The sequence below is a fragment of the Macroventuria anomochaeta genome, assembly GCF_010093625.1.
Source record: "Macroventuria anomochaeta strain CBS 525.71 unplaced genomic scaffold BU25scaffold_29, whole genome shotgun sequence".
Lineage (NCBI taxonomy): Eukaryota > Fungi > Ascomycota > Dothideomycetes > Pleosporales > Didymellaceae > Macroventuria > Macroventuria anomochaeta.
Window position 1 is genome coordinate 195,164 of NW_022985390.1, and position 17,541 is coordinate 212,704.

The 17,541-nt window shown below is 54.7% G+C and overlaps 7 protein-coding genes across 7 annotated transcripts; 4 read left to right on the top strand and 3 right to left on the bottom strand.

Annotated features, from left to right (window-relative positions):
• Positions 1–499: 499 nt before the first annotated feature.
• Positions 500–1,832, top strand: BU25DRAFT_373500 (NAD(P)-binding protein; the record flags this gene model as incomplete). The annotated part of the gene is made up of 3 exons (XM_033704040.1): positions 500–1,242; positions 1,288–1,511; positions 1,567–1,832. Coding segments are annotated over exons 1-3 (888 nt in total), but the record flags the coding sequence as incomplete, so codon positions are not given.
• On the bottom strand, positions 1,704–2,909 carry BU25DRAFT_133028 (uncharacterized protein). The gene is made up of 2 exons (XM_033700527.1): positions 2,420–2,909; positions 1,704–2,365 (listed from the first exon to the last, which is right to left on the bottom strand). Exons 1-2 carry the CDS (start codon positions 2,819–2,821, stop codon positions 1,850–1,852), a joined length of 918 nt encoding a protein of 305 aa, XP_033558919.1. The 5' UTR covers positions 2,822–2,909; the 3' UTR covers positions 1,704–1,849.
• Position 2,910: 1 nt separating this feature from the next.
• BU25DRAFT_133009 (PHF5-like protein) lies at positions 2,911–3,862 on the top strand. Its single transcript, XM_033700526.1, has 3 exons — positions 2,911–3,131; positions 3,180–3,773; positions 3,823–3,862. Exons 1-2 carry the CDS (start codon positions 3,115–3,117, stop codon positions 3,487–3,489), a joined length of 327 nt encoding a protein of 108 aa, XP_033558920.1. The 5' UTR covers positions 2,911–3,114; the 3' UTR covers positions 3,490–3,773; positions 3,823–3,862.
• Positions 3,863–4,065: 203 nt separating this feature from the next.
• Positions 4,066–6,292, bottom strand: BU25DRAFT_413275 (flavin-binding monooxygenase-like protein). The gene is made up of 4 exons (XM_033706997.1): positions 5,953–6,292; positions 5,699–5,901; positions 5,329–5,647; positions 4,066–5,273 (listed from the first exon to the last, which is right to left on the bottom strand). Exons 1-4 carry the CDS (start codon positions 6,041–6,043, stop codon positions 4,144–4,146), a joined length of 1,743 nt encoding a protein of 580 aa, XP_033558921.1. The 5' UTR covers positions 6,044–6,292; the 3' UTR covers positions 4,066–4,143.
• Positions 6,293–6,720: 428 nt separating this feature from the next.
• Positions 6,721–11,776, bottom strand: BU25DRAFT_398404 (protein transport protein sec73). Its single transcript, XM_033704906.1, has 3 exons — positions 11,212–11,776; positions 9,794–11,152; positions 6,721–9,744 (listed from the first exon to the last, which is right to left on the bottom strand). Exons 1-3 carry the CDS (start codon positions 11,585–11,587, stop codon positions 7,133–7,135), a joined length of 4,347 nt encoding a protein of 1,448 aa, XP_033558922.1. The 5' UTR covers positions 11,588–11,776; the 3' UTR covers positions 6,721–7,132.
• Positions 11,777–11,919: 143 nt separating this feature from the next.
• BU25DRAFT_413277 (uncharacterized protein) lies at positions 11,920–14,044 on the top strand. The gene is made up of 2 exons (XM_033706998.1): positions 11,920–12,532; positions 12,583–14,044. The coding sequence occupies exons 1-2, from the start codon at positions 12,137–12,139 to the stop codon at positions 13,876–13,878; spliced, it is 1,692 nt and encodes a 563-aa protein (XP_033558923.1). The 5' UTR covers positions 11,920–12,136; the 3' UTR covers positions 13,879–14,044.
• Positions 14,045–14,694: 650 nt separating this feature from the next.
• BU25DRAFT_423841 (uncharacterized protein) lies at positions 14,695–16,915 on the top strand (the record flags this gene model as incomplete). Its single annotated transcript, XM_033708240.1, has 3 exons — positions 14,695–15,184; positions 15,225–15,309; positions 15,367–16,915. The coding sequence occupies 3 exons, from the start codon at positions 14,695–14,697 to the stop codon at positions 16,913–16,915; spliced, it is 2,124 nt and encodes a 707-aa protein (XP_033558924.1).
• Between the last annotated feature and the right edge of the window lie 626 nt (positions 16,916–17,541).

The following is a 17,541-nucleotide window of genomic DNA, read 5'->3' on the forward strand; positions in this document are numbered from 1 at the left end:
TAGGCGCAGTTGCGCGGTACTTTAGGAATAACTGAGCTGTATCGATATGATCTCCGAAGTCTGAGAATGATTCAAGATTTTGGTACAGTTGTTGTCGTGATGCACGATGGGGTGATGCCCGTTGAAGCTCGAGTTGGAGAGTCGCGAGTGAGGCCTCGGTGCCGAGGTGTGGGAAAGAGGGGCGATCATCAGCGACCTGAGAACCTCAGCTAGCAGAGTGAGAATGTGGACTGACGACCTGACAGTATCACCATTCTTGATAGCAGTGTCTAAGCTGCTGCCTGAAACGCTATGTTTATGAGTATCTTCAATCTCATAAGCAGTCACACGCTCTTGCTGCGATGCAGCTTAGGTGCATTACAGAGCAACAATGTCTTGCTGTCTGATCTTCAACCTTGGATTTTGTCCATGAAAATTCCCATCGCCAGACAACAGAGCTGACTCCTCGATGGAACTCACAGCGACTTTCAGGTCATACCAATTGCCGAACGTTGCTGCGATGAGCATTTCACCTACGTGAGCTGCAAGAGCTTCGATGACGATTTGAAGTGACGGACTGTCCAATGGTCTACGTTTCTTACTCTAGGCCAACAAGCCATGATCCCAGCATTGTGGGCGTCAATTTGAACTGAAGAGGGCGTCTGCCGTCTAATTCCGCTAATACCGCTCGTCTTCGTTGTGCATGCTTGTCGTGTAACAGCCAAGAAGACTATAAAGGAGCATCTCAAAATCTTACCGGGGAACACAGTCAGCACGATCATTACTACGCATTTCAGCATTTAAGAACGTACTTGCTCTGTTCACCCGTAACTTGAAACCCGTGCTGCATTTTCATCCTGCCAACATGCCAAAATCCATGTTCATAACCGGCGGCTCCGGCTACATCGGCTCGTGCCTAATCGCCCACGCCATCGCCTCCTCCTACACCGTAACCGCGCTCTCCCGCACCCCCACCTCCGATACAAAGCTCTCCGCCCTCGGCGCAACGCCCGTTCGCGGCTCCCTATCCTCCCATGCCATCCTAACAGCGCAAGCATCAAAAGCAGACATTGTGGTCTCCATCGCGGACTCCATCACCGGCGACTACTCCATCTCGAAGGAGGAGAGATTCAGAATCAATGACGCAGCAAACGATGCGCTCGCGGAGGGTTTGAGGGGTACTGGGAAGGCGTTGGTACTGACGAGTGGAAGTTTGATAGCTGCTGCGGACGAGGGAAGGGAGACGGATGAATCGAGTTCCAAGTGGCCGGAGGAGCATTGGCTGCATCACAATCGCGAAGAGCGGAGCAAAAAATACGTTGGGATGGGGGTGAGGGCCTGCCATATTCTGTTGGCGCCGTACGTGTATGGGCGGGGCGGCAGCGGTGTGGGGCTTTTTATGGGGATGTGGAAGCGGGCTGGGAGCGGGATGAAGGTCGATGGAGGAGAGAAGTATACGACGGTGGTGCATGTTGATGATGCAGTGAGGTTGTATTTGCTCGTCGCCGAAAGGGGCGGAGCGGGCGAGGCTTGTAAGTACATCCAAACCGGGGAATTGATATGTGGGCGCGCTGATTGATGTGCCAGACAACGCGACTGCGCAGAATAACATCACGCAGGGTCAGCTCGCAGAAGCTATTTGCAAGGCTATCGATGTACCGTGCAAGTTGCTCAGATACAGAGAAGCTGTGCCCAAGGTTGGCGAATTTCTTGCGAGTTTTTTGTCTGTCGAGAATCGGGCTAGCAACCGGAAGGCTAGGGAGGAGCTTGGGTGGGAGATCAAAGAGAAGGGTATACTGGAAGATATCGAGACTGGTTCCTATGTTGAGGTTGCAGAAGCGCTGAAAGACGGTTGTGATGCATAGGGTATCTAGTATATGACTGTGTCTTCGGCGGCTTCTACGACCTCTTCGTCGGCGTCCTTGCTGGGCTCGTCAGCATTGGCTTCAGGCTCGGGTGACCGAGCGTCCATGGCAGGTTCCTCCGGTCGTGGTGGTTCGGCTGCTTGGTCTGTGCTCTCTTCTGCGTCCTGGTCTTGCATCTCTTGATCTCGAGGGTGCGCTGCTCCACCGTTTGTGGTTTCATCGCCCCCAGCGCGTGACTGGGCCAGGTCCGCATCGTGGTTCTTACCACTTGGTGAAGCAGCTGTCCCACGACACGCCCTCTCGTCTGGCGTCGTCTGTCGCTCTTTCCGTCTTTCATCTTCTTGGCGGTCTTTGTACTCGTCTTGTTCACGTCGTATAATTTCTCGTGCCTCAGCGATCTGGTCGTCAATACGGTCTTGCTCTTCCGGGCTCATCTCCCAGGGCTTGTAGTAGAGTCGCGGTTCCGTCATGGTGTACAGGAAGTGGGCCAGATGCAGCATGTTGTCGTGCCGCACTTTCATCTAATGCTATGTGAGCCTTCCATCCCACATATACCACTCTCGACTTGTACACACCGCTTGTCGTTCACATCGCTTCTGCTCCTTCCACCTCTGCACCTTTCGCCTCGCCAAACGCTCTGCCTTTCTCTGCTCGCTCTCCTCGTCCTCCTGCCTCCGCTGGGCCTGCTGCCTCTTCTCAATCTCCGACCGACGCTTCTGTCCTGCAGTCGTAGGGTTCTGCGACAATGCACCGAGTACTGCGCCAAACAATCTGCGCTCTCTCCCTCTTTCCCTCCGCTTCGGTGCAGCTGGCTTGCTCTCATCTGCCGCATCATCGCCATTGGTGCGTGCCCGCTTCACGCTGTCCTCGGTGACGGATGACTGCCGTCTCTTGAGCGTGGTCGACGGCGAGGCTAGCGGGGGCGGTGCTTCGTCCGGCTCTGGCAGCACGACTGCCGATGCGACTGGGCCACTCATGGCTTCGTGTGTGCTCGGGAATGCGATGAATTGGTGGTGAACGGCGTGAGACGTGATTTCGTGATTGCTAACGCGCTGGTGGCAGCGACTCGAAGCTTCCCGCACGGGGCAGGGGTTCGAGAAGGAAGCGCGCTAGGGAGTCCGCAACTTTCCATGTCGACCTGCTCCACTTACCTCGACAGCCACAACACGCGCGCAACACTCGCCCACTTCACGACCCGCAACCAACACTCGTATACTCCGCGAACCCTCGTCGGGAAGTCTGGAAGCGCTACTGAGAACACCCAGCCACCATGTCCCGCCACCATCCGTAAGTTCCTCACCCGCCACTATCTATCTCCATACTAACACAACCCAGCGACCTCGTAATGTGCCGCAAACAATCCGGCATCTCCATCGGCCGACTCTGCGACAAATGCGACGGCAAATGTCCCGTCTGCGACTCGTACGTGCGCCCGACCACGCTGGCGCGCATCTGCGACGAGTGCTCGTTCGGCAACTACCAGAACAAGTGCGTTGTGTGCGGCGGCGAGGGCATCAGCGACGCCTTCTACTGCTTTGAGTGCACGCGGCTCGAGAAGGATAGGGACGGGTGTCCGAAGATTATCAATCTGGGGAGTAGCAGGACGGATTTGTTTTACCAGAAGAAGAATTTTAGGAATCATTAGCACGGCTAGTGAGGGCAGCGTGGTGTGACGAGGATTGGACATGTGGTAGAAGGGGTGCAAAGGGCATGCGCAGTCTGGGACGGACCGCTGGGTGGATAGACGAGAGGATACGGGAGGGATGGGCACAGACGGGCGATTGCACGTCGAACCGCACAGGATACCACGAGCAGTTAGGGAGGAAGAACCAAGGGAGAAGTGGGCTCAGAGCCCTCAGCATGGTGTTCAGGCGTTTCAGGAACGGGAAGATGGATTTTGGCCAAGCTTGAGAGTAGGTGCTTCAGATGGTAGCATATGCACATTGCGCCTGTCTGTTTCTTCGCTGACCAACCAAAGTGATTTCAGGCAAGAACGAACACAACGTTTCCACAACCCTTGACAGGTGATGGCGCCATGAACGAAGTCATGTGAGCAGATGCTTCGTGACTTCGTGACTGCACATGCTCATCTGATGCACGAAACATCCGCAAAAGATGGAATAAATATACATGCACAGTGGTCTCTTACGGCTTCGGTGGCGGAAGCAGGCTGCTCAGGATCTGACTAAACAAGGATGAGATTCCCAAGCAAGGACATCGCATAGTCCAGCGCGCAAATCGATCGCTACAAAGTACACGCCATACGAATCCGACCACCCTCCCTTCCACCATCCAAATCTCACCGCCCAAACCTCACCCTCCTCCTCACCCCCGCATACCACGCCGCCCCTGCGAGCACCACACTAACCGCGCCCAGCACCAACGTCGTATTACTAACAAACGTCTCTTCATGCACGCGGCCAATCCTGCTTTCCTTCTTCCCATCGCCAAAAACAACCTTTGACGCACTCCTCTTCCCGCCAAGACTGTCTGTAGTCTCGAAGTCCTCCCAGTCGACTTTACTCAGCATGTCCTGATACTCGATGACAGTGCCAGACCAGTTGTTCGTGATCTTGCCGTCTTTGTTTTTGTACCAGGAGCCGCAGTTCGGATCTGCAAACGAACTCTTCTGGAGGACGGACTGGATGCGGGCGTTGAAGGAGTCGGTGCATGATTGTTTGGGCATCAGGCCGATACGAGTGTTGCGGTTCCGGGCGTCCAGGACCGCGGAGACGAGCGTATTCAGGTACCGGGACTGCGCTTCGATCATCAGAATGATGCTGTTGTGGCCTAGGTTTGTGTTGGGACCGTAGAACATGCCGAAGTTGGGGAGCGAGGGGACGGTCGTGCCGTATAGGGCGCTGGCGCCGCCGGACCAGACATCTCCCAGTGAGCGACCGTGTGTGCCGGTGACTTTGATGGGGAAGAGAAATTCGACTGTCCTGAAGCCGGTGGCGAGAACGATCATGTCGTGGTCGTGGTGCTCACCGTTCTCAAGCTCGATGCCTGTTTCGGTGATGCGCTTGATCTTGTTCGTCTCAAGCGTCGTCTTCGGATGCGCAACAGCAGGATAATAATCGTCGCTGACGATTACCCTCTTACATCCCAGGTTATACGTCGGCGTGAGCTTCTCCCACATATCCGGGCGATCAGGAATCTGCTTCCGCATCATATCTTTACACAACGTGCGCAGCATGTCTGCGAGTGCTGAGTCGCCGTCTGTCACAGATTCGTGCAAGGATTCGCGAAAGTCCATCATACCTGCGCGTGCGCGCCAGCGTACGGGCGGGAGCCAGCGGTAGATTGCACGGCGCAAGTCGGAGACGGGGCCGTCTTCACGGGGGGTGACCCAATTGGGTGAGCGTTGGTAGATGGTGAGGTTTTTGGAGACGGGGAGGATTTCGGGGATGATTTGGGCGGCAGTAGCTCCTGTGGTATGGTTAGCAGATCATTCGTTTGCACCGTAACAGAAGGAGAGACATACCATTTCCAATGACCCCGATCTTCTTGCCTTGCATGTCGTAGCTCCAATCCCATCTCGCACTGTGTATGATCTTGCCCTTGAAGTCGTTCAGTCCCTCGATGTCTGGATACCTCGGCTGGTTGAGCTGTCCGACAGCCGAGATCAAAAAGTCACTCTCGATCGAATAACCTGAGCTGAACTCGGCGTCCTTGCCTCCAATCACCTTGACGTCGACCTTCCAGCGGCACTTGCTATCGTCCCATGTAGCAGCTTCAACGGATGTGTTGAATCGGATGTATTTGTAGAGTTGGTACTTGTTCGCTACATTGCGGAGATATTCCTGGCTCACGTTAGACAGGTTTGGGAAAGTACTTTGAACAGGACGACCTACAAGGATCTCTTCTTGGCCGGGATACTCGCGTGTCCAGTCTGGATTCTGCTCGAACGAATAGGAGTATAGCATACTCCAAACGTCACAGCAGCAACCAGGGTACTTGTTGTCGTGCCATGTTCCGCCTACACTGGCAGACTTCTCCACGATGATGAAGTTGTGGCACTTGTTGCGCTTGATCAGATCAATGGCCATGCACATGCCTGTATACGGTCAGTTCCGCTACGGAGCTTTTGCAGTTCACTGATACTTACCAGATATACCAGCCCCGATGATCACGACCGCCGCACTTGTGTGGTCCTTGTTTCCCACAGGGACTTCTAACCATGGTTTTGTGCCGCCCATACCGAGCAAAGCGAGGTTACCTTCGGTAAGTAGTACTGACTTTCGCAGAGAGAGAAAGACAAGGGATCGCTGCAGGTGCACAAGAAGCTATAGCGATACCAATCAGTGGGTCAACAGGGACGGACAGACAGTCGACTTAAAGCTTGGCTCAGTTCGGACAGACGGGCGCAAATAAAGGATGCGAAGTGGTGTCACTTAACATGCGAGTGGCACGCGTCAAGAAACTTTGAGATCGGCATGATGTGACACGCGACTTCCCCCCCCCCCCCTCCCTCCCTGTGGTTACCCCGAGGTTGTTGCATGTGGCTTGAAAGCTGCTTTTGTGCTCCTTCTCACCTCATTTCGTACTCCTTCCATATCTGGATTTACACGGCGATTGGAGCACTGAGGCGCATCATTTTTGGATGGTTGACACCCTTTCAGTAAGCTTCACTGATGGACATAGAGGTTGAGGCTTACGGGCGTTTGCCGGCGAGCGCTGGAGGATGGCAGAGATGAAGGATCCATAAAATGTGGGGGTGGAGCCGCCGCGACGGGAGCTAGTTCCAGCCCGGAAGCGGCTCTTCCGCTGACTCGACGTCAACGATTCGTAATCCGGCCTCTGTGCAACACTGTTGTGCTCAGTCAGTGCGAGTCAGTTCGCGTTGACCACTTCACCATGGTTGCTGATGATTTCTTCTGAATTGCAGGGCTTCGATTCTCTCCCTACCCTCTCCTACCGCACTGTCCATCCAACCCATGAGAGTGGTATCATTCCATCGCCACCTCGGCCCCATACCTTCCAATCCAAGCCTGCCCACATCGATTCTGACTGAACGCCACTGTCTATAGATACATACTGCAATGCTGCGAGTGCCCAAGGAAATGAGAAAAGCGTCCTGCCGTGAAGTGCTATCATCCAAGCCGTGTCCACCCGCGCCATGCTGTATGCGCAATTGCCGATGAAAGTGAGTATGTAAATGAAATGATTCGCTTTTGCTTGCTATGCAACGTAAGGAAAATTGGAGAATCCACTTTTCAAGATCCAGATATGCAAAACACAAATGAAAGGGGTATGTTGCGAGTATGATGTTCTAGTGCCCAGTGTTGTTATGGTTTGGGTTCGACTTCGTCTGGGTTCTTTGCTTCAGTGAGGCCTTCGTTGTGGTCTGTCAATTGCTTGATGTAGTCCATTGATGACGTCTCGGTAGACCCAGGCTCAGTCGCGGCGGGCTCGGTCGTGACGGTCTCAGTGGGTGTCGTTTCAATCGGTACCCCGTCCTTGCTTGTGCTCTCCTCTGCAACATCGCTCAGTTCAGAGCCGCCGTCAGAGTCCGGGTCCTGATACTCGAGGGAGTGATGGAAGTTCTCAGGTGTGATGGTCTGGGAAGAGACATGGCGTTGCTTGACCTGCTCTGAAGACAGGTTGCGACGAGGTGTGTCGTCGTTCCTTTCGGATCCAGGGCTGACGACGGTACCGTCACTGACGCTGCCATCTCGCTCGTCAGCCGAAGCTAGCTCTTGCGCCTCTTGAAGCTGCTTCTTGGCCTTCAGCCTCTCCTCCGCGGTAGTGTTGTGCCAGTCAGACCCGAACTGAATGACGGACGCCTTCTTGCCGTGTACGGTGAAGCTGCCTTTACTGCGGTTCAGACCTTCACTCTCCGAGGCTCCTTCGCTAGTGATAGTCGAGGCCGAATCGCGACCCTTGTGGCTGCGACGGTGCGATGAGCTACCATGTGATTCTCGAAGCGTGCGATGCAAGCTGCGCCGGTGCTTCGTGCGCGATGCAGGAGAGCCTGCATGAGCTGCAAGACTCTGCTCAGCATCAGACTCGACGGCTCCGTCTGTAGCTGGCTCAGGCGTCTTCGGCTGAATCGCGTCAGTTTCGATGAGTGGCGGTGTGGCGTATCTAACATCATCATCTGAATCGTCATCTGAGCCCACTGTACCGTCATCGAATGTTGATACAGACGGGCGCTTGTCAACTGGATATAGTCGAGGAGATTGCACAGAAGAACTGGCTACCGAGCTGCGGCGGTCTGAAGCAGGTGGGCTGAACGAGATTGGCGGCACACTGTAAGAGCCAGACGGAAATGTGGGACTTGTCTGGCGCGACATCTCGGGAGGCGTCTTGAAAGCACTTTCGTCAATCTCGGTGTTGCCCGAAGACTTCGTGGTTGGGCGCGCGGTGGACCCTTCAGGGGAGAGCGGCGGCTTGTGACTGCTAGTCAAAGAACTCGTCTTTGACGCCAGACGAGCCAGCCCGCTGATCTTAGAGATCTTGCTGGTAGAGGCAGGCGAGTTTTGCGCTGGCTGTGCTTGCGAAGATTCAGCGATCCGGTCGTTTCGTGCTTGTGTCTCGGTAGCACTTTGCTTCTCATCTTCCAGCTCGTGTGCTAGTATGTCACGGTGACACTTCATGCGCCAAATCTCGATACGCGACCACTTGAGTCTCGCGGATAGACGCCCAGCAGCATGAATCACGAGTTCTCGAGTCTTCGGCTGAATGGGCGCCAGAATTTGAAGATGCCGAGCATCACGAAGACGTGCCTCAAGCTCCTTGATCGCATCTGCTAGCTTGTCTTCCGATTCAGAGATTCGGGACTGCATCGTTTCTCTCCTCGCCGTCACCACCTGTTGCGCGAACTGGTTGTCAATTTTGCCGCTCTGGACAATGACGTCGCCAGTTGCCGTAGGGATGGACTTTCCAGACTGCGAGGAATCCAGACGTCTGATGCCACGATTCTTCTGACCTTCGTACAGTCCACCGATCATGCCTCTCGAGCGAACACCCATGGTTTCGAAAGCTGCAGTGTAGTTGAGGACACCCAACCAGTCATTCAGGTCTTGCTCGCTGTCAGCCAGGAATGTCTCCTCTCCAATCTTGGAGCATATTGAAAAGGCATTCTTGTGTCTCTTGTAAGTATTGTCGACCAAAGCAACAGCACCGTCCATGGGTATCATGTGGTCTTGTTTGAACTCTTGGAGAGCAGGCGAGAAGACTGCAGGGCCGGCTTCGCCGTGCTTGACGTGCTGTTCGTGCTGGCTCATCAGGTTCTTAGCCCAACTGCTGTTGCGGAATAGCGACAGGCCTGAACGAGTGAGGACTGCACCCCACTCCTGCCAGGGAGAGCGTGCCTTCTTGCGCTTCGGGTCCTTTCTCCACAGTATGCCAACCTTGGTCACAGGCATTTCGACGATACCAACTGACGTCCCGAACGGGTTCTCTTGGGCGGCTTCCGACATGAAGGCTTCTGGTCTGGACCGTGACGAGACGATCTGTATAACACCATACCTTGTGAAGGACTTGTAGATGTTCTTAGTATCGAGCGTTGCAGCGGTTCCAAGATAGTTATAGGGGTCGTCCAGGTTCATTACGTCCTTGATGGTAGGCCGGAGAACATCCAGTTTGCCTTCAAAGATCAAGGTGTAGGGGTCGATGGGCTCCTTCTTGACTTTACGGGCAGGATCGTTCGGGCCCTTGAGCACAGCTGTTCTTCTGCTCTTCTTCGACGAGATGTTCTTAAGATCCACTTCATCTTCGATGTGGATGAAAGGTGTGTAAATAATGTTATCGTAAATGCACCCAAGGACATCGTCAGACACGCCCTCACACGAGGAGTTCTTGATGTAGTCATTTCTTTGCATCTTGCGCTTGTTGTTCTTGTTGAAGAAATCTGTATGGAGGATGATGATGGAGAACGAGATGAAGTACGCTTTGTCTGCGATTCATTAGCACATGAGCGTGGATGATGGGAGGCTTGAGCATACCCGTGTTTATGTAGATGCCAGGGTTGCATTCGTGATAGCGGTCGGCGAAACCCTGTAGCACTCTGTCGATCTGTTGCGTTTCCTTGGGTAGCTCAACCTGCATGAGCAGCTTGCGGATCGCCATGTCGATGGGATCGCCAAAGAAGGCGAACTTGCGCATGTAGCTTCGCAACACTGACAGAAGGAACGGATCGTCCGTCTTTGAGAGGTAGCTGGCAACGACACTCTTGTCTACGTTGTTGGCTTCGATCCTCTCCAGATAGCGACCGGGCGTCTCGCCCTCTTCGCGCTCGGGCATGATCAGGGTTTCTCTGCTGATGCTGAGCGAGTTCTGGTGGGAGGAGCCGGAAGTCCCTGTGTATCCGTGAGCAGGAGAGCCGTGTCTGGATGGGTGCAGATCATTCTGACGAAATCTTCCCAAGCTAAACAGGTTGCTGAAGCTACTGCGACCTGCGGTGGTAGAGGTCGAGTTCCTCCCGCTGAGGCCATTGGGCGGTGTGGGTGACGGGTTGTCATCAGACATGCCACCCAACGAGCCCATTGTTGAAGATCGCCCTCGCAACCCAATTCGCTTGGGAGGCTGTGGTGAAGAGCGAGCCGAGCGAACAGATCTGGAAGAGTCGTTGCGGAAGAGCGAGCCAGTGCCAGTGCCAGTGCCAGTGCCAGGCGAAGCCAGGTTGAGCGAGGTTGCAGCTAAGGCCACTTGCGAAGCAGACGGAAGCGGTGGTGTATGTGTCCCATTGTCCCCTTCGGTGTATCGGCGTGCGGTCAATGGGGGGCTGCCTGAGGGTGAGCCGGGCGAGCCGGTGCTGATGCCGCCGGTAGAGGCGCGAGGTGTTGCAGGTGCTGTGTCTGGGAACTGAGGAGGCTCGATCTTCATGGGCAGTGGGAACAGCGATGCGCGCTGCTTCCGCCGTCCAAAGCCAAAGCGCGTCGAGCCAATGCGCTGAGGGTGCGGAGGTCGTGTGTTGGTCTCGAACGAGACGTGTCCGCCAGAGCTGCCATCTGATCGAGACGACTCGGACGCACGGTGTGTTGGGGGCGCCAGGGCAGTCGTGCCTTCCGCAAAGTCGCGCGCCTCGGACAGCTCCTCGGGTCGCTGCTGTCTCGCCGGTAATCGCTCCCCTTCTTCCTCGAGCAGGTTGATTTTGCTCTTCTTCGACCCCAGCGGCCCGCTTCGCTTCTTGTCCATGGATTTGCGCAGGATGCCACCGGGCCTGTCAACGCTCGCTGGGTCGAATGAGCGTCGGCGCAGCGTGAACTGCTGCAGGCGTCCGCGCTTCTTGGAGGCCGGATGGTCATTCTTGGCGTCCTGCTCGGGGTCCATGAAGGTTGGTGGTGTGGTGATTATGGCTGGAGCTGCAGGGGGATTGTACGTCAGTGCTGAACAGAACATCTCCCAGGGTCCCTTCACATACGCTCATTGCTGCGCTCAGCTGCGCTGGCAGGCACCGGCGGCACCGGCGGCGCGTCCCGGGCAGCGTGCTCCTTGGCCGTCGTCGACAGCTGCGAGTCTGAGGCATGGCGGAACCTCAGCATAGAGAATCGGCGCGGGTTCGTGGGACGCGGAGAGGAGGGCGGAGAGTGGTGGGCGTCGCGGGAGACAGAGGGCCGCGCAACCTCGCTCGACGCTGGCCGGCCGCCATCTTCAGACACGGCAATGCGTTCGGCCGCCAGGAACTCGGTCGACCTGTCGTTCTTGTCGGCCTTGTCGCTGCGCCTGAACAGGCCAGCTGGGTCGAGCGTGGATCTCCTCTTCAGGTCATGCTCGCTGTGTCCGGGTCGGAGACGCATTCTGCTGCGCGCCGGGGGCTACAGCTCATTTACGCGTGGGCGGGATCACAGTGCAGTACATGGCACACAGCCGCAGCAAAGGGGACAGTCTGGACAGAGTGAGGCGGGTGTTCGGGGTCAGCGGGGATCGGATGAGCGCCGCACGTTGGTGCTAAGCACGGTAAGGCTGAGGCTTGAGATGCTAGGATCAGACGGGGAGGTGGAGGAATGCGCGTGCGCGCTCGACCAGCACCTGAGCTGTGTTGGACGAGCCGGGAAACAGGTTTGGCAGATATTCACCATGCGCACTCAGTTGCATGCAGTGCTGCAGCCTATCTCGTCACGCCTGTCTGCCCTCAGCTGTGCATGGTTCTGCTGTCTCCTGTGTGGAGTTGGCCTGGAAGCGGCGGCGTGCTTCTAGCGCCTGGAGTCGCACTCGCAATCCTGGAACGCTTGCACCTGTCCGCCAGGCACACGACAATCTTCACTGCGCGCAGCCCCAGCTTCCGGCGCATGCTGGTGCGACCAAACTTTGCTTCTCGACTGTTTTACTAGATACATGCAAACACAATGCGCTCCCAGACGCTCACTTCCCTGACCGTGCTGCTCCTGGCTGCCGCACCGCTGGCTACCACGGCCCCGCACGACCAACCAGCATACCCTTATGACGTGCGCTCTAACGTACCCAACCGTACGCCGCCCACGTGGCGCAGACTATCCGACGCTATCATTAGAAAGATCTGGAGTCTACCAGACAGCCAGAACAGCCTGGGAGAGAGCATTGACAGTACACATCAGGCAGCAAGCGAGCATTTCGTAGCACAGTATGGCGAAGACATTGTGTTGAGATTCAAGATTCGCACAGCAGTCGAGGCAAAGGCACTGGCTGAAGCATCAGACATCCTGTTCCTCGATGTGTGGGAGTTTAATGAGGACTGGGCCGACATCAGGGTAGCAAAGGATGTGGTCAGTACAAACAGCAAGCTTCCAATCACAGGCAGACTGATATGATACAGGTGCCCTCGTTGCTTGGTCTCCTTCCGCCCTCTCTGAAGCAGTCACATCAACCTCTGATGCAAGACCTCGACCTCGCGCAGGCCATCTTCGACTCGTATCCTTCCTCGTCCGCTACGCAGTCACACCAGGATGACCACTCCCACGCACCAGACCTCAAGACAGCGCCTCGCAAGAGCAAGGGCCACCCATTCTTACAGGACTACCAGCCATTGTCCGTGATCAATCCCTGGATGAAGCTCATGGCGTCCATGTTCACTACCCACGTTCGCCGAATCACTGTTGGCACTACCTACGAAGGTCGCGACATCCCGGCGCTACGCGTAGGAGTGCACCCAACAAACAACGATGAGCCCTCAGGCCCGCGCAAGACAGTGCTCATCACGGGTGGCTCACATGCCCGTGAATGGATCTCGACCAGCACCGTCAACTACGTTGCCTGGAACTTGATCAACGCATACGGCAAGGACCGCGAGATCACACGCCTGCTTGAAGAGTTCGACTTCGTTCTCGTCCCAACACTGAATCCCGACGGCTACGTCTACTCGTGGGAATCTGACCGCCTGTGGAGGAAGAACCGTCAGCCAACCAGCCTGCGTTTCTGCAACGGCGTGGACCTGGACCGCAGCTACTCCTACAAGTGGGACGGCGACACAGTACGCACAAACCCCTGCAGCGAATCCTACGCCGGCAGCGAACCCTTCGAAGGCGTCGAGGCCCAGCGTTTCGCCGAATGGGCCAAGAACGAGACCGAGCACAACAACGTCCAATTCGTCGGCTTCCTGGACCTGCACTCGTACTCACAACAGATCCTCTACCCGTACTCCTACTCCTGCGCTGATGAACCTCCAGCGCTCGAAGATCTTGAGGAGTTGGCTCTGGGACTTGCCAAGGCCATCCGAGTGAGCCGGAAGGGCCACGCGTACAAAGTCACCTCGGCCTGTGAGGGCAACGTTATGTGGTCGAGCGACAAGACGCACCGCACCGTCCTGCCGCGCATCGAGTCTAGTGGTGGAAGTGCGCTGGATTGGTTTTACCACGAGTTGAAGGTCAAGTACTCGTACCAAATTAAGCTGCGCGATACTGGTAGCTATGGCTTCCTTCTGCCCAAGGAGAACATTGCGCCTACCGGAGAGGAGATGCTCGATGCGGTGCTATACTTCGGCCGCTTCATGCTCGGTGAAGTTGGCCTGGTCACTGCGAAGAACCAGGATGCACAGCTCACTGAACCTGTAGAGGACGAGTGGGAGATTATTGACAAGGCTGATGCTGACGAGGAGGAGGTGATTGAACTTTGATTGTAACAAAAGTCGAGATTCTTGTAACACCAAATTGTCTTTAGGCTTCGCTATACCCAATTTTTAGCTTCTGTAGCTGTTCGTTTTTTACCCAACAGTCCTTATACGACCTGTTTAGAAGGTAAAATCTCTTTCTACCAACGCAAATATAGAGTACATGCCCACATGGGAACCTTTGAAGCTCTCCAACCATCACCGCACTAGTCCAGGCTGGGTGTTAGCTTTACCAGCACTTCTCCCCGCTCCTTTACCTTTTCCACACTACCACTCCACGCCCTTTCTCCGCGCTTCAAAGTTCTTGCTCACCGACATCACGCCTCCTGTCTTATGGCCCTCAAAATCGTTTTTACGGACTCGGATACTCATCCGCCCAGATGCTGGTAATATAAAAGCCCAATCCTATCAGAAGCTAGGCCAAGAGCACTGCCTCGTGCAACTGCATACGCGGGGTCCTTCTGCAGCCGCCTTGTAGTGTAGAACCCCAAAATAGCCCCGTGCCTGCCGTACCTGGCCAACAATCTACGATGAGTGGCAGCACAAATCTAACTGCAATTGCAGACATGCCGCAACCTACAGGAGCCGAGCTTGTTTGCTGCATTGTGAAACAACTACAGTAAGCTGAGCCTTTGTGGTGCACGAAGCTGACTTTGAAAGAAGAGTATAGTATAACTATGCCCACACACCAGCCTCGTCTGCTTGCGCGCACAATCATCCACGGTGTGTTCGTTGCTAACTTTTCTTCAAGGTAACACTTTGTGATAGGCTCCTTGTCGGTCGATCTTTCGGCCTACGGTTTCATTGTTCAGTTTCGTCGTTATGTCATTCCAGTATCATGCATTGTCGGAGCCTTACTCTATTCAGAGCCCGGAAGTCACAGGGTCGCAACTTCCTCCATTGCCACGGTCGGCTGTATCCTTCGGTGAGCCTCAGCACCACCACCACAACAATAACAATGGAGCTGAAAGCCACGAAACTCTTTTAAATATCAGAACTTCGCAGACTTTCGAGACAAGCGGCCCTACTGCACATCACAAGGTTCAACATGGTTCGACGGTTCCAAAGGACAGTACTTGCTACGAACCATCCTCATTGCCGCCGCTGGCTTTGCGCGCAACATTGATGTCATGGGCTCTCGAGATTTGCGCGATGATGTTGAGCATTGGTTCAATCATTGCTATCATTGCCGTCCTTTATCGGGAGAACGACAAGTCACTTGACCGTTGGTCGCTTGCAGTGTCATTGAATACTGTTGTCTACCCTCGGCACCCTCGCGAGAACAACGCTCGCTTTCGCCCTCAGTGCTTGCGTGGGTCAACAGAGATGGAGCTGGCTTTACAAAAGATCAGATGGACTAGTAGCTTTTGAGAGGTTCGACGAAGCGGTCCGAGGGCCCTGGGGCGGGACCCGACTTTTCATCTGGTTGCGCGCTCGGTAGGAGTTCCTCTACTATTCATTCCTTAAGAGCGATTGGAGACTGACGTTGAGCAGACATTGGGCAGCCCTTGGTGCCCTGGTTATCATGGGCACAATCGCATTCGATCCCTTCCTACAAGCTGTCATCTCCAGTCAAGGCAGACTTGATGAAACAGATCATGGCTCAAACACAACTATCAGTCAAGCTCGACGCATGGACACTGGGACCTTCACTGTCTTGAACAGTGTTGGCATACTAAACATAATGACCTCCGCGGGAGCAATGACATACATGCCTGTCCGTACCCGGCCAGACTTTGGACTTGTCGGCTCGATCTACAATGGCCTACGCAACACTTCCATATCTCGCGAGGAACCAGTCAGCTTCACTTGTATTTCTGGTAATTGCACGTGGCCAGTTTTTGCATCAGCCGCAGTGTGCAGCTCCTGCGCAGACGTCTCCGCCCACCTTAATTCAACGACTGCATTCGGGAGACATGGAACATCCATTCCATGGGGGCAGTCCAACGCCTGGATGTCAGCTAACTTCACTAGCTGGCAGGTACCCAATGGTGAGATCAGGAACTATCACGGCTTGTCCAATACGTTACCGGGTGGTATTGAACAATCGACTCTGATGACCTTAAACACCACGACCATTGCCGCCGAGACTCAGACCTTCCAAGATTACGAGGCTTTGCTTATGGCTTTCACCTTCCTCAGGGCGCCCGCCGACTACGTCAACCGGGTAACGACCTGGGAAGAGTCTAAACCTTCTGCTACGGAATGTGCATGGTACCTGTGTGCAAATGCATATCAAGCTGTGAGCATCAACAATGAGCTCAACGAAACTCTCGTCGGATCATGGTCGCAAAAGAAGCCAGACTCATATGGCCCTGATAGTACCTATGAAGATTACAATACAAAAAAAGGACTTGAGATAGCCAATGCGGCGGCTGCAGACCTAGGCACCCAGCTCTATGACTCAAGTGTCATCAGAACCGATCTACAACTGGAAATTCCCTCCAAAGCAGCAAAGTCGCTGGGTTTACAAGATGAGCGTTTCAATATCTCGCAAACCTTCATCTTCAGCACGATATCATACTTGGAACAGATTACCCACAAACCCGGCGTATGGGATTCCAACAACCTCACAACGCGGAAATATATACCTGGGTCCGATACCGTAGGTTGGCCGTCGCTAGACTCTAGCATGCCCGCTATCGCCGACGCCTTCTGGAACTCTACTAACTTGACCAACACTTTCGAAAATGTAGCACGCAGTATCACTCTACAGCTGCGCAACACATCGCCAGATAGACACCCTGGAACACTGCAGAACTGGGTCATCCATGTGCGTGTGGACTGGTGGTATCTCACCTTTCCAATAGCCATGCTTGCTCTTGGCTTGGTGTACGTGACGTTGGTCATCATCGAATCCACGCAGTTGCGCATCCCAGTGTGGAAAGAGAGCGCTCGCCCGACCTTGCTTTATGGGTTCCATGATGAGACGCAAAGGTTACTTAGAGAAGAGACCAGCGACAAGAGGAGTCTGACGACTGTGCGGTACAGGATGGACGAGAAGGAGGATTGTCTGCGACTTGTGGCAGATAGGATGGCGTAAGGCGATGTTTCGACAGGGCGAAAGGACCATGCCTTGCTCGCTTGTCACTTTACAATGCAGTTGCTCAAAACTCTCTGACACTCAGCAATGTCGATCATGCTTCAGTAGATCGCACGGCCTGTTGAGTTGTTCTGTGATGGTCAAAGAGCTGCCGGCAGGTACCAGATAATAGTTCACGTCCCCTCTATATGGCGAATATTCCTGCCAAAGATCTTGATTGTTTACATCGGCTCGTCAGTCGTCCTACATCTCCCGCCTCTGCCCCTCACGACACTCCTTTCCCCCCCGGGGCTGGTGAACTTCTGTATGGATTCATGTCTCACGTCAGATTGTGACTGTCCGGCCCGGAGCTCCAGAGACGAAGTCCCTGATCAAGAAGATCACCATGTAGACGGCTTTCCTTCTATTTTATTGTGTGTAGCCAGTCTGCGTTGCCCGACATGAGGAGGTGATGACTGTCTTTCCTCAGCGACGAAGTGCTGGTCAGCAGATCGGCTCTGCCCAGAGTTCTCAGGATAACCTGTGGACGTGAACCGCACGAATGTAGCACATATATGAGCGAGATGGACAGAGGTGATGGCGAATCTCTTCATTGCGAAATTCCAGCCATGGTAGTTCAAGTCTAT